Genomic DNA, 13,615 nt, shown 5'->3' with positions numbered 1-13,615 from the left:
ATAAAACCCTGTAGCTGTATTGCCACCGCCCTCTCAATTAATTTTCCCAAATAGGGCAAATTGGAGACCAGCTGGTAATTAGCCAATTCGGCCGGGTCCAGAGATAGTTTCTTTAAGAGTGGGCAGACCATCGCTTCCTTGAGTGCCCCTGGGAACAGTTCCTCTAAGAGGGACTTGTTGATAATTTCCCTCAGGGCACCTTAGAACCCCTCATGGCCCACTTTAATGAGCCAGAAAGGGCACGGATCAAGGCTTCATGTGGTTGGGCATACAAGTCAAGAGAAATCTGCCAACTTCCTCCAGGCTGAGTGGGCTGAAATGATCTAATACCGAAGCTGAAGACATGCTTGGGGCCTCGAGATTGCTCACTGTTTCAGCTGTGGCGGTGAGGTCGCGGCGGGACTTTATCCGCAAAATAGCTCGCAAATGCCTCGCAGCCAATATCCAATTCTTTAGCGTTTAGTCTGCCCTGCGGCAGAGCTGTTATAGACCGCATCGGTCTAAACAGTTAGGCTGGGTGTGAGCTTGCGGATGCAATCTCTGCCACGTAGAAATCTCTCTTCACAGCTTTGACTGCCATCTCGTAGGATCTCATAAACGTCCTATAAGATGCTCTTGTGGCTTCGTCACGGGCGTGACGCCACTGTCTCTCTAGCTGTCTCAGCTCTCACTTCATAAGCTGCAGCTCCTGAGTAAACCAAGGAGCGAGCTTGGAGCGAGGGCGCAGAGGGCGCCGGGGAGCGATCTCGTTGATGGTTACGGAGAGCCAGCTATGCCAGTCCTCCACAAGCTCGTCCAACGAGCCGCCATGGGGCATCGGATCCCATAGAGCCGTCCGAAGCCGCATTCGGTCCATGTGGCTCCGCGGGTGAGCAAAAATGCGCTCGCCGCCTAAACAGGGTCGGGGTGGCACATTCAGGCGGGCCTTCAGGGCATGGTGGTCCGACCATGGGACTGCCAAAGCAGTAACTCGGTCCACTGTTACCCCCGCCGCAAAAATCAAATCGAGCATGTGCCCATCCCAGTGAGTGGAGGTAGTTACATATTGGGAGAGTCCTAGTGCCGCCATGGACAACACCAGGTCTGCTGCCTGACTGGAGGTTGCACCATCGGCATGGACATTGAAATCACCCAGGACTATACGTCTGGGGTGCTCCAATGCCCAGCCTAATACGGCCTCCATCAGGAACAGTAGGCTATTGGCTGGAGTGTTAGGCGGTCGGTACACCAGCCAAATTGCCACACTCTCCCCGGCCTCCCATTCCAGGCCAGCACACTCAATGCCCGTGATCTTAGGCAACGGGAGCGCCCTGAAGGAGTAAGCCTCCCGGATGAATATAGCTACTCCCTGCCGTCCCCAAGTCCGTGATTGGTGAAGGACCGAGAACCTGGGAGGGCAAGCTGGGAGAGAGCTACCGTCTCCCCATCCCACACCCAGGTCTCGGTCACGCACGCCAGGTCTACCTTCTGTTTTTGCACAAAGTCCTGAAGGATCATGGTCTTATTATTGATAGACATGGCATTGGACAACACCAGTGTCGGAGAGGGGTTCCTCGTCCTAGCCCCACAGCCGACATCACTCGGGATGAGGCGCAGGCTGGAAGGGGGCCGAGCTTTCCTATTTCTCTGCCCCCTTCCCTTCATTCCCTGCCTGGCCCCACCGCTGTATTTCCCCCTCCCTAGGAGCACTGGAATCCCCTGCTCAGGCATTGCTGTACCCGGTGGTCTTTGCTACCCTAGCCAGCTAGGCCCTCAGACTGTCCAGTTGAGCTGACAATGTTTAGGAACCCTATGTACAATAATATTAAGCTTAAATTAAAACCTTCCCCCGTTTTTTCCCTGCCATCCAGTCCCCGTCCAGATGTTATTACCTCCCCATCTGTTTATCCTCAGTCATTCTCTTACTGCCCATATAATTAGACTGACAGCATATGGTTGCCTTTTTTCTTTTCCTCTGTTTTCCCCTTTATAGCCAGTACATTTAAATAAAGGCTAATAAACCAATCAGTGGCACATTTTGTGATGCCCACAGTGCAGCCCGACCCTGTGGACCCTGACCCCGGGGATTCTACACCCTCAACATCTGAGGGTGAGCTCCCTGCACCCCTTGAATCACTAGGTCCAAGTCCTGGGGAGGATGAGCACCAACTACCAGGAGAGTTTACACCTGGAGCCACACCTGCAGAGCCAAGCACAAGCAGCACACCTCCTGATTCCCCCCACCTGTGCTTCGTTTGCGAGAACAAAGGCGACAAGACATGGCAATGCGGCATAAAGAGGCATGCATGAGAGGTCGGCGTACTCTAAGCCCAGAGTACTGACTGGAGCCAGGACCCTGTTAGTGGCCGGTAATTGGCTAACGAGCGGAAAGGGCTTTTAAGGTGGCTATCTCAGATCCCCAACTCGTGCTGGCAACTAATCGCATAGACGAATTGCTGCACCCCGGATCCTATGTTCCTGTTTCCTGGTTTTCATCTTGATTTCCCGGCTCCTGACTTTGGCTTGCGTGACGTCGTTTCTCTGCCTCCCTGACTTCGGACTGTGTAACCTGACTCTTGACGAATGGCTTTCTGCTTGTAAACTCTGCCTGCAATCTCCGGTAACCCTAGACTGTGGTATTTTGGACTCTGCTAACGTTTCTCTGCCTTATCTGGTGCCCTGGCCTCAGACTGTGTTTTGGACTTTTCGTGCCCTGCCTGGCCCGTCAGTGCAATTGTGACACATTTACGTCAACCTATCCAACCTTGCTTCCTTCCTCATTGATTAATCAATCGCACCCAGTGGGCAGTTAATCCTATTATTTTAATTTGCTAATTAGACCCTGCAATTGATTGGAAGTTATCAGTAATAATATCCGACCCCACCCCAGTTCATTTAGACAATAAACAACCTGGATCTTCCTATAAATTAATTCATCAATATCATCAATTTAAGCCCATAATTAATTGAGGGGAAAGACAAAACTAACTCATCAGTAACCCACCCCAACCAATTAAATCTGCAAAACCAAAATTTCCCTCTGAGAGTAAACAGAGAGTAGCTATTGAAAAGTTCGCCTCTGGGTAGCAGTAGTAGACAAGTTTGGGCAGCTGCCTGCCCGTCGGTCCGCTGAAACTTTCCTGGGTCGGTCGATTCTGGGGCTCGCAAAAGCAAGTGACAGTCTGCACCAGGGCTCACCAACCCCAGCGTGCCGATGTGTGCTCTCCTCCCGAGCCGCTTCAGGCCAGCAGTTGGCAGTTCTTACAAAGTTCGATGTCTTCCAGCTCCCAGGGTCCCTTCTCAGATTTCCCTGCGCTGCCTCCGGCTGCGTTACTGCCGGCAGCCCCGAAGCGTCCTGCCGCGGTCTCAGCCTCTCTCATTGTACCGTTGCTCCCGACCAACTCCGAGTGAGCTCAGGAGAGGCAAGAGCCCTCCTCGGATCGTCTAGTCTCTTTGCCAATGGTCTTGGCACGGCACAACTTAGTGGTCGTGTTAGCTCCGTTGGCTCTGCTCAATTCGCTGAGTCGCAATGTGCAAAATGGCAACCACGATGATCTGGTCAGGCGTTCTGCAGGGCATGCTGCAAGCAGACGCCAATAGGGATGCTCCTCAGCCCCGTAGGGCTCTCAGGCCGCTCTGCGGCTTCCCTACTTGTCCTCACCCCAACCAGGCCGCTCCGGGGCATCCCCCTTTTCATTCCTGTTCCCTCGCATATAGTGGGGTGCCGCTGATCTCTCCGGTTCTCGCAGCTGCCCAATGTTTTCCAAAGTCCATAAGTGGGGTAAGTTAGCTCTTATTTCGCTTTGTGCATAGGTAAAATCATAGAAGTTGCAGGGAGCCTAGCACCGATGCTCCCTACCCGTTGCCATGTTCTAAGCCTAACCAATATTCTAAACAGTTTGCTGTTCCTCTCCCCCCAATAGCCAGTTGGAACACAGAGGTCATTTGCATATGCGGCCTGATTGGCCTTTGCCTCTAACATTCTAAACAGTTTGTTGTTGCTGTTGGGTGTCATTAAATGTGTCCTGAGGTAAAATATATATCCCAATTTTCCCTTAAACGGTCACTGGAGTTGCCAATCTCCCCGTAGGGCCTGGAGATCTCCCAGAAATCACTGTGTTCCCCAGCCACAGCACATTTCCCCTACAGAAGATTTCCCAGCTATTACAATGGCTGCTTTGGGCAGTGGACTCTATGGCATTATACCCTGCTGAAGTCCCTCTGCACCCCAAACCCTGCCCTCCCCAGCCTCTACCCCTCAAATCTATACATCTGGCCCTCCCCTTAGTATTGCCAGCCTCCAGGAAGCACCTGGAGATCTCCAAGATCAGTTCTCCTGGAGTGAATGGCTGCTTTGGGCAATGGACTCTATGGAATTATACCCTGCTGAGGTCCCTCCACACCCCAAACCCTGCCTCCCCAGGCTCTACCCCTCAAATCTACAGGTATTTCCCAACCCAGAGTTGGCAACCCTGTAACTGGCTATGGAACCACTTTCCAGACCCTTGGAACCCAGAAAACATGGCACTGGAGGAGGTGCTTTTCTACCTTAGCTGCCACTGCATAACCCCAAATCAACATAAGTCAGGAGTGGAGGGAACCATGAGGCTGTCCTCCCATACTACCCACTTGGGGCAGCAAAATGTCTTGAGACAGCCCTACCTTATAGCTAAGCAGAAGGAAATAAACATGGCTTGCCTCCCTCTGTTTTCCCCTTCCCTCTGCCGCCCCATCAGCCACAGCCAGGACACTCACCTGGAGCTTCCTTCTAGAGCTCGTTGTATTTCTTCCGACAGCGGACCTTGCTCCTAGTAGATACATAATACAAAAACATGGAAAAACTCACCCCAATCTCAGTAGTAGCACATACAGAAGCCAGTTTATTCAGTCACAAAGGATCATGGGTCCTTATCCCACCATGTGTTACACATAATTTATATCTAACTGTCAGGCTGCAGCAACACAGGTCAAGTAATGAAAGATCTTGCTGCTCTAATTGGATCAAAGAAAGGAGAATCAGGCTGCAAATGCACAGGTCAAGCAGTTTGAACCTTGCCGCTTTAGTAAATAAACTTAGGGTAGGATATTAGGTTGTAATTGCGCAGGTCCAATAATTTGAAAGCTTACTACTAACTAATATAGGATGTAAAATCCATGCTTTGATTCATACCAAAAGGATATGTTTTTAATTCATAAATGAATCTAGTTTCCTTTTGTAATAGGATCTGTTCAGTGTTTTGCATTTGAAAGGGCTTATTTTGATGGCTGTATAGAATTATAAACTTCATCTCATTCACATTGTGACCTACCTGCATATAATGCCCAACCACTGGTGAATTTTCAACAGCATTATTCACTCTTGATTGGTGCTCCAGCACCCAAGTCCTAATTGCTCTAGTTGTCATCCCTACATATTTTAGCCCACATTGACAAACAGAAAGATAAATTGCATTCTTTGTAGAACAGGTTGCAGTAAAATTAAATTTATACATAATCCCTGTGTCTTTATCAGTATAACTGCTGCCTTCTACCATATACTGACAAGCCTTGCAATGTCTACGCTTTAGAAACCCTTTTGTTTTTGTTTTTTTTGGCCCCCCGAAGGGGGATTTTTTATTGCATTTCTATAAACTACAAAGAAAATAGGGAGGGGACTCTAATATCTACGGGAGAAAGGAAAGTTAACCACTAAATACCCAAGTAGTGAAGATCATTACATAAGCTTATAAAATGATTAATCTAGTCTATTAATAACACAATGAGCTTGAGTATTTAACTCTAGCCTATATTCCCCGACACCCAATATCAATTACTGTTTAAGACAATCACAAAAGCATCAAAACTAAATGTGGCTTCTTAAAGGTGGAATTCAGAGTCCCTCAGCATCTCATTTCTTGGCATTTCTTTTCCTCAAATCATAATCTCTTTTGGGGGCCGCAGCCCCCATTTCCAAATTAGAGACCTCCTCCGAGGTTGAAGAAGAGTTTTCACTGCTTTCTTTACTCTGGTCGTCATCCTTGTCAGTTGCTGCCTCAAGAACTCCTTTGCTTTCTTAACAGAGTCATTTTTTTCTTTTTTCTCGTTTATTTTGAAGAGTAAGCCTTAGGGAACCAGCCATTTGTACTGTATGTTGTTTGTTTGTAAAAACAATGCCAAGTCTTTGAATTTCTTCCTCTTCTTTCTAATTTCAAATGGAATGTCTTTTAGTATCCGTATGGTATTACCGTTGATTTTCAGGGGTATACCTGATGTTGTTTTCAAGATTTGATCCGTCACGTGTCTTTTAGAGAATCTAACCACTATTTCTCCAGGCAGATTATTTTTCTTAATGTATTCTGAATATGATCTGTGGACCACATCCATTTCGCTTTGAAGATATTCCATTTTCAAATCTGCCACTGGTGCAAGTAAATCGCCCAATACTTGTTTTAGATTCTCTCCTTTTGTCTCAGGATGAAGCTTGGTTTTTCCATTTGTAGTTGCAAAACCTGGGATTCATCAGTAATTCTTCTCTTTTCCAACTCCTGTACACGTTTTTTTACCTTTTTAGATTTGGCATTAGCTTCCTTCAGTGTTTCTGCTGTTTGCTCTGTTAATTTCTTAGTCTCATTCAGTTCCAGTTGTTGTGTAGCAAAGTTCTGGTTCAAATTAACCAGTTGCTGATTAATGTTTGTCATCTGGTCCAGCAGAGGGCGCAATGATTCAGCTAAAAGTTGTGAAAGCTCGTTGTTAGCTTCCAGTCTTAGGCTTCTACTTCCCGAAGGGGGTATAAGCTGCGATGGTTTGGTGTAGTGGTTAAGAGAGCCAGTTTGGTGTAGTGGTTAAGTGTGCCGACTCTAATCTGGGAGAACCGGGTTTAATTCCCCACTCCTCCACTTGCACCTGCTGATGTGACCTTGGGTCAGTCACAAGCTCTGGCACAGCTGTCCTTGAAAAAGAGCAGTTTGTGTCAGAGTTCTCTCAGCCCCACCCACCTCACAGGGTGTCTGTTGTGGAGAGGGGAAGGGAAAGGAGTTTGTAAGCCGCTCTGAGACACCTTTGGGTAGTGAAGGGCGGGGTATAAATCCAATCTCTTCTCTTCTTCTTCTTCTTTCTCACCTCTCCGCCCCGCCATTTTTGAGGATTGTTTACTTTTAGAAAAGTTTGCCAAAGTCTCTGTTTTTCACCCAAACATTTTACTTGCACTTTTATGTGTTTCTTAAATCAGTTCTATGGCTTTTACATCCAGCACCCTCTTTTTAAAATGCTCTGTTTGGATTTCATGTCTGGGAGTCCCCGTCCCCCCCCAAAACGCTCGCTTAACTCAAAGGGGCTATCTCGGCAAAGTTCGGTGTTTTGCTTTCAACTCAACTCACAGTTCATCGTTGGTCTCCAGACCCGCTTAAGGTACGTGTATCTCGCCTGATCTTCATGCCCTTGTCCCGGTCAGCAACTCTTAAGCCATTCGGCTGCACAGCGGTAGGACCTTTGGGGCAGAGGGAAGCCTCAATTCCCCAGCATCGAGCCGGTTGAAGAGGCAATCCCTCAAAAGCCCCCTGGCTAGGAGCCCTATTCCAAAGGGCTCCGGGGGGGTAGTGAACAGTCGCCCCCCCTCCTAGCCACTGGCGTTCAGATCGCGACCTTGGGAGCTTACCAGGGTCGCGTCCGCCATCGTGCCACCAAAAACCGGAAGAGGAGGAGGAGATTGGATTTATCCCCCGCCCTTCATTACCTGAAGGTGTCTCAGAGCGGCTTACAAACTCCTTTCCCTCCCCCTCCCCACAACAGACACCCTGTGAGGTCGGTGGGGCTGAGAGAGCTCTGACAGAAACTGCTCTTTTTCAAGGACAGCTCTTATCAGAGCTACGGCTTGCCCAAGGTCATCCAGCCAGGTGCAAGTGGAGGAGGAGTGGGGAATCAAACCCGGTTGTCCCAGATTAGAGTCCGCGTGCACTTAACCTCGAGACCAAACTGGCTCTCAGAAACCCTTTTGGATTAGTTGCAGCTGTGTTGCCTTTAAAGAAATCAGATCTAACCAAAGCATTTCTCAGATTTTTTCCTCTGTGTAGACCTATATATGGTGACAACTGACAGCCAGGAATATGGGAGACTATATGCCAGTGTCTAAAGATTGATCTTCTAATTTGATTAGAAATGCTGGAATGTTGAAAACCACATGTAATTCTTCCTGTAGATTTCCTATTTTTATATTTCAATAACTCCTCCCTGTTTACATGCTGTGCCCCCGGGCTGTGGCCTGTTTGGTCGTCCTGAATGGATAACCTCTTTGTATGAATTGCTTCTCAAGTAAATCTGCTTCAGCAGCAAAATCTTGTGGAATAGATGAATTCCTTTTGGCCCGTATGAATTGTCCATAGGGTAAATCATGACGTAATTTATGTGAATGTAAAGATGTAAAATATAATAAAGAATTTCTGTCAGTTACCTTATGGTATGGCCTGACCATACGCCTGCCCTGATGAACATATACAGTGGTGTCTAAAAAGTTAATAGACTGCTGATTGTAGTGTATATCAAACTTTATGCTGTCATGTAATGTATTGAGCCACTGGTGAAACTGATTTAAGCATATATTGCCCCGCACTAACAAAAAAAAGCGTTAATATATCTCAAATACTTTTTGTTAAGAAAAAAAGGGTTTTCAGATGCTAGGATATATGTTTCTTCAAAGTATGGCATAAAAAAAGATTAGCAAGTGGAGGGGCAGCTGGATTTTCCGTCGCAATGCCACATTTTTGAAAATATTTTTTTTTCAAACCGAAAAAATTATTTTCCGGTATTAAATCAAAAATTCCAATCAAAAAATAAGTGGTAACAGGGATATTTTGTTGTTCCTCTAATACTTCTGCAATAACCTGTCTTATTTCTCCATGGGGTATATTAGTATATAAAGCCCTTACATCAAGGGTCACCAGGCAGCAGTCTTCAGAAACCTGTGTATTCCGGACAACGCATCACTATAGTTTTATGGATTTCAAGATTACATAGATTTTTCAGGAACTATATAAGTCCACTCTATGATGAATGCATGTCAAGTTGGACTATGGAATTATAATACAACAGGAGTGAGACACATTGACATTTTAGGGACTTTACTTTTCTGCACTACTGTTGTTTCTTGTAAGAACACCTTGGCTTTATCTAGTTATATGGTTATTGTGTTGTTGAACTCAGTATTAAAATATTATTTTTATACTTTTTTTGTTCTACCTTAGTGATTTCAGCCAGCGTTTTTTTGTGTTTTGTACCTATTTATGTACGCTGGTTCCCCTCCTCCTTTGGTTTCCTTCTGCTTAATATCTTAGTCATATTGAGATAAGTGGGTTGAAGAGAGGCATCTTTATTAAACTTGCACCCCCCTGCCAAACCTTTCCCCCTCCATATGGTCTCCTCTTTGTTTTGCTTTCCTTTTATAGGATCTCCTCGGATGGTCACGGAAGGACCTTTGCAGCGAGTTTGGCATTGGAGAGACTGGCCGATCCGTGGCTTTTGACGTGGGATGGGCCGAAGAGGCTCTTGGCAGCAAGGCAGGGTGGCCTGATGAGACGGAGCAGGATCTTGAATTTGGCACTGGCAAGTGGGATTGGCTGAGCTCATACAGTGCTGGCAATGCTGACAGGCAGGATATCCCACAAGACTGGGCCGGGGGGACTCCATTGCTGGGTAATTCCAACCAAGGCCAAGAAGATTGGCTCACTGCCTATGGGAGCAGCTGCGCTGGCCAGCAGACTGGGAAGCCTGATTGGAGCAGCAGGTATGACACTGACGCCGCTGAATGTCAAAGTACAGAGCCTTATGCGAGGAAGCGAGGCTGGCCCAGGCTCTGCTCTGAAGCTGATCACGGGAGCAGGGAGTTTGCTGTGGGCAACACAGACTGGAGCAGCCAGTGTATTGGAAGTGCTGCTGCTGCTGCTGCTGACAGGACTGACTGGCCCAGCAGTGCTGAAAGTGCCAGCTGTGTGGACTCCGAGGCGAACACCCAGGCATCAGATGAGTCCAGCCAAGGCAGTCACACCCACCACCAGGATGCACAGCTTAGCCTCACAGGGCCTGATGGTGGCCGCGGCCCCTATCAGGAGGCTGCATTCCGTGCCTGTCAGTCAGGCTGGCCTACGGAAACCAGTGCTGACGCCAGGGCCACTGGCCTGCAAATGGGGTTCAGTGACCAGCAGTCGGAGCAGCCCAGTAAATGCCGTGCCAGCCATTCTGCATCTCAGGTTAACAGCCAGCAGCATCCCCAGCCTGATGCATATGGCTTTAGCGATGCCAGTTGTCCAGAATCGGAACTAAGTGCCGAGCAGTCTGACTGGCCCACTAGTTTTGGTGTGGGGGTTGCCCAGTGCCAGGGCAGTGATTCCAGTGTTGGGAAGCCAGATAGCATTGATGGGCACAAGGGTAGCCAAGTGGGCTGGGAGAGAGAAGTGGGCATTGTGAGTGGAGGCAGCACCCCGGGGTTTGGGGCGGGTGATGCGGAGTTCCGTGCCCAGAAGACCGTCTGGACTGATGCCTATGTCCTTGGTGGAACTGATCCGCAAAGTAGTGACTTCTCAGCTGGCGCAAGAGACTGGGTCAAAGGCACTGATGTCTCAGGAACTGAACGAAAAATGCAGTGCAGTGCTGCAAGGAAGGACCAAGGAGGAAGCTTTGACCCACGGGATATGTCAGGTCTAAGAATGACAATGGATTTGGTGGAGACATCTGACAGCCTGATGGACCAGACTCGAGATTTAGGAACTGTGGCCATGGATGAGTCCAGAGGAGTCGGAGAGGGGCAGTCTGACTGGACCCAAGACCTCAGCCTCAGAGGCATAAGCCTTTCTGGCCTCTCCAAGGCTGACAGCCCAGATGAATCTAGAGAACCTACAGAGGAGCAGCCTGATTGGCTCTCTGCCCTGGCTTTGGCAAGGTTGTCTGCCCCCTCAGGTGCAGGGCTTGTGAATCCAGAGTTGCCAAGAGAACCTGGTGTGGGACAAGCAGATTTGGCGTACAGACCTGGCATTGAAAGCAAGGATGTATCTGACGAAAGGTCCAAAGGTTTGGAGGGGGCTGAGGAAGCTGGCCCAATGGAGATGGGCTGGGCCAGTGAACGTCGGAAAGAACGTCACGACCAGAGTTCTTGCTCTGGAGCTCCTTGCTTGGGTGGTGGTGAGGGGCAACACCCCGGAACAAGTGAAGACCCTGGAGAGAGGTAAGAGCCCTAGTTGACTCTCTGATAAAGGTGTAGGAAGGGAGCAGAGCAGGGCCCAGCAGAGTACATGTTGGTTGTGCTTCTGTGTTGTTAATCAAGCGTTGTGAATAATTTATTGATTTATTTATTCGAATTTTATACCGCCCTAACCCCCCCCCCATGGGGGTCTCTGGGCGGTTTACAATTTTTAGAAGTGCTAATCACATGTTACTTCCCTAACTACGGCCACATTCTCAGAGGGGTTGGGACAGCCTCCCAGCACCCAGGTGGTGACGGCTCTTTCTTCCGGCTTCCGGCTTCTTCGGCTAGTCGTTGGGTAGCTGCTCACCCCCCCCCCGATCTCTCCCAGTCACTGCAAGTTAACTGTTGCAGTTAATGTAATGGTACTCTGCTGCTGCAATCTGGTGCCACAACAAGCTCTAATTCAACAGGAATTTGTTGCTGTTGTTTATGAACCCCACTTGTCCACCTCCTCTTGTGTGTAGAGCTTGTTCAAACGCATCCCAGTTTAATCAAGCTTCTGTTTGCTACGGCTTCTGCATGCAGGCACCTTGGCAAACAGGACTTTTGTTTCCCCCCTTACAAGTTGGGATTCTAAATCCTCTGTTAAATCCCAGTTTTGGATCCTGGCTTGTGGGTGGAGAAGCAAGATCCCGTTTCTGAAGTGTGTGCATTTAAATGCCAAAGCAGTGCTTAAGCAAACCAGGAAGTGTTTTGTCAAGCTCTGTGTGCAAGAAGAGATGAGAAGAGTAAGGAGAGCACGTGAGCAGAGCAAATAAGCTGCGTTTGTGCATAAGGCTGACAGGCCACCATTTAAATTGCTTGCGGTGACATCTGAATGTCATGCGGTGCCCAGCTGATGAGGCAGCTCTTGCAGTTTCTCCTTAAAGTCCAAACGCTTGGAGGGAATCAGGATAGGCAGAAGCCACAGTGCTGCTCTGTAGAGACAGGCCTGGTCCTGTGGCAGCAGCTCTTCTGGCGCTCTCCCTCACTTCATTCAGGATGGACGGGGCTGCCTTCCTATATGTGCTCCTCCTGTCTGCTAGGAGGGACACAGGGGTCACATGTTCAGTTGTATTTCCCCTGTCTGTCTGTCTGTCTGTCTGTCTACCTCTCTATCATTGCTCATACAGCTATCGCCTTAAGCAGAAATTAGACCCAAAGAAAATATTTAAAAAGACCTTACTCAGCACTATTTCTCTTATATTTGATTATTGTGCCTATGAATTCTGCCACTGAGAGGGCGACACGATCACTGGCATCTGATAGTAGCCACGCCACCTGGGCTCGCACACTTAGCAGTTCCATACCTTTAAGTAAAGGGGTGACTAAATTAGCCCTCAACTCATCGGATACAGGGCACTCCAGAATCATATGTTCGATATGAGCATCTGCATGTTCTATCAGAGTATGATACTTTATTATAGCTGCCCTCCAAAACTGCCAAGGGACGAGCGTCCAGTCTTGCCAAAGTAAAAGCTCTTCTTAGTTTTGGGGCTGTCAATTGATAAAAATATTTTGGCAGTTGCATCGGGAGGGCAGTTCCCAAATAGAGTGTCGAACACACCCTGCACGCCCGAATAGAGGCACTAATAGATGTACAAAAAACCCAGGAGTAGTTGATGGCTACCTTCCAGTCTGGTTCTGAGAGAATATGCAGACACAGTTATGCACTACTGCTCTCTCCTGGCTGAAGAAACACAGTAGGACACTGGCTGGTGCAAAACAAGTCCGTAGACAGCAGCAGTGGGACTGCATCTGGTCACCTCGAAGCTTTTTCCCTTTTGCTTGCCGAGCCAGTCTCAGAGGGTGGTTGTGGGGGTGGACTGATGGATGGGAGAATTGTGTATGCTACCCTGAAGGAAGTGCAGGATAAAAATGTGATGTGACCAGGGCTAGTGCCTCATCACAAAGCTGCCTTTCATTTTGGCTCTTGTTCTAGTATGGTCAGTTTCCCATCCATGTCAGTGTCTTGGTTTGGCTACCTGCCCTATTCAGTGAGTTGGAGAACAAGGAGACTGGTTTTCTTTTGGCTGGCGTCCTTTTAGAGCTGTCTTGTTTCAGCAACATGCTGTACCAGCCGGCCCAGTATCCTGTCCAAAGCACCGGCCTGCTCGTGCGGCCTGCTTTGAAGCGGCTTCCTTCTGTGTCTCATGCTCTTGTGTCCCTTTGGGAGGAGTGCAGGAGGAGTCACAGTGGCTCAGGCTCTCTTTCCTGTAGCATATTCTGCCGATCTCCTAAAATGGGATATATATTTCTTCTCACCTAAGCCTTCACTTTGATTACTGGTCCTGCTTTCTAGTGATGATACTTGATTTTGAGATTCAGCATCTGCCTCTGTGGGAAGTAGAGAAATATCTGCATCCTATGGGGACTGTGTCGTGCCTCCTACAAGTTCCTGTTTCTTCCACTGCTGACTCTGCCTTGTGTTCCTTTAAGAAGTTTATA

General features: G+C 48.3%; 1 protein-coding gene across 1 annotated transcript in view; it reads left to right on the top strand.

Annotated features, from left to right (window-relative positions):
• The window catches only part of TNKS1BP1 (tankyrase 1 binding protein 1), a 38,959-nt gene that overhangs the window by 13,366 nt on the left and 11,978 nt on the right, over nt 1-13,615 (top strand). The window contains 1 exon segment of the mRNA XM_015412089.1: nt 9,396-11,167. Coding sequence (XP_015267575.1) covers nt 9,396-11,167 — 1,772 coding nt within the window.

This window comes from Gekko japonicus, unplaced genomic scaffold (assembly GCF_001447785.1).
Source record: "Gekko japonicus isolate JY-2015 unplaced genomic scaffold, Gekko_japonicus_V1.1 scaffold1475, whole genome shotgun sequence".
Classification (NCBI taxonomy): Eukaryota; Metazoa; Chordata; class Lepidosauria; order Squamata; family Gekkonidae; genus Gekko; species Gekko japonicus.
This window is presented reverse-complemented; position numbering and strand designations above follow the sequence as displayed.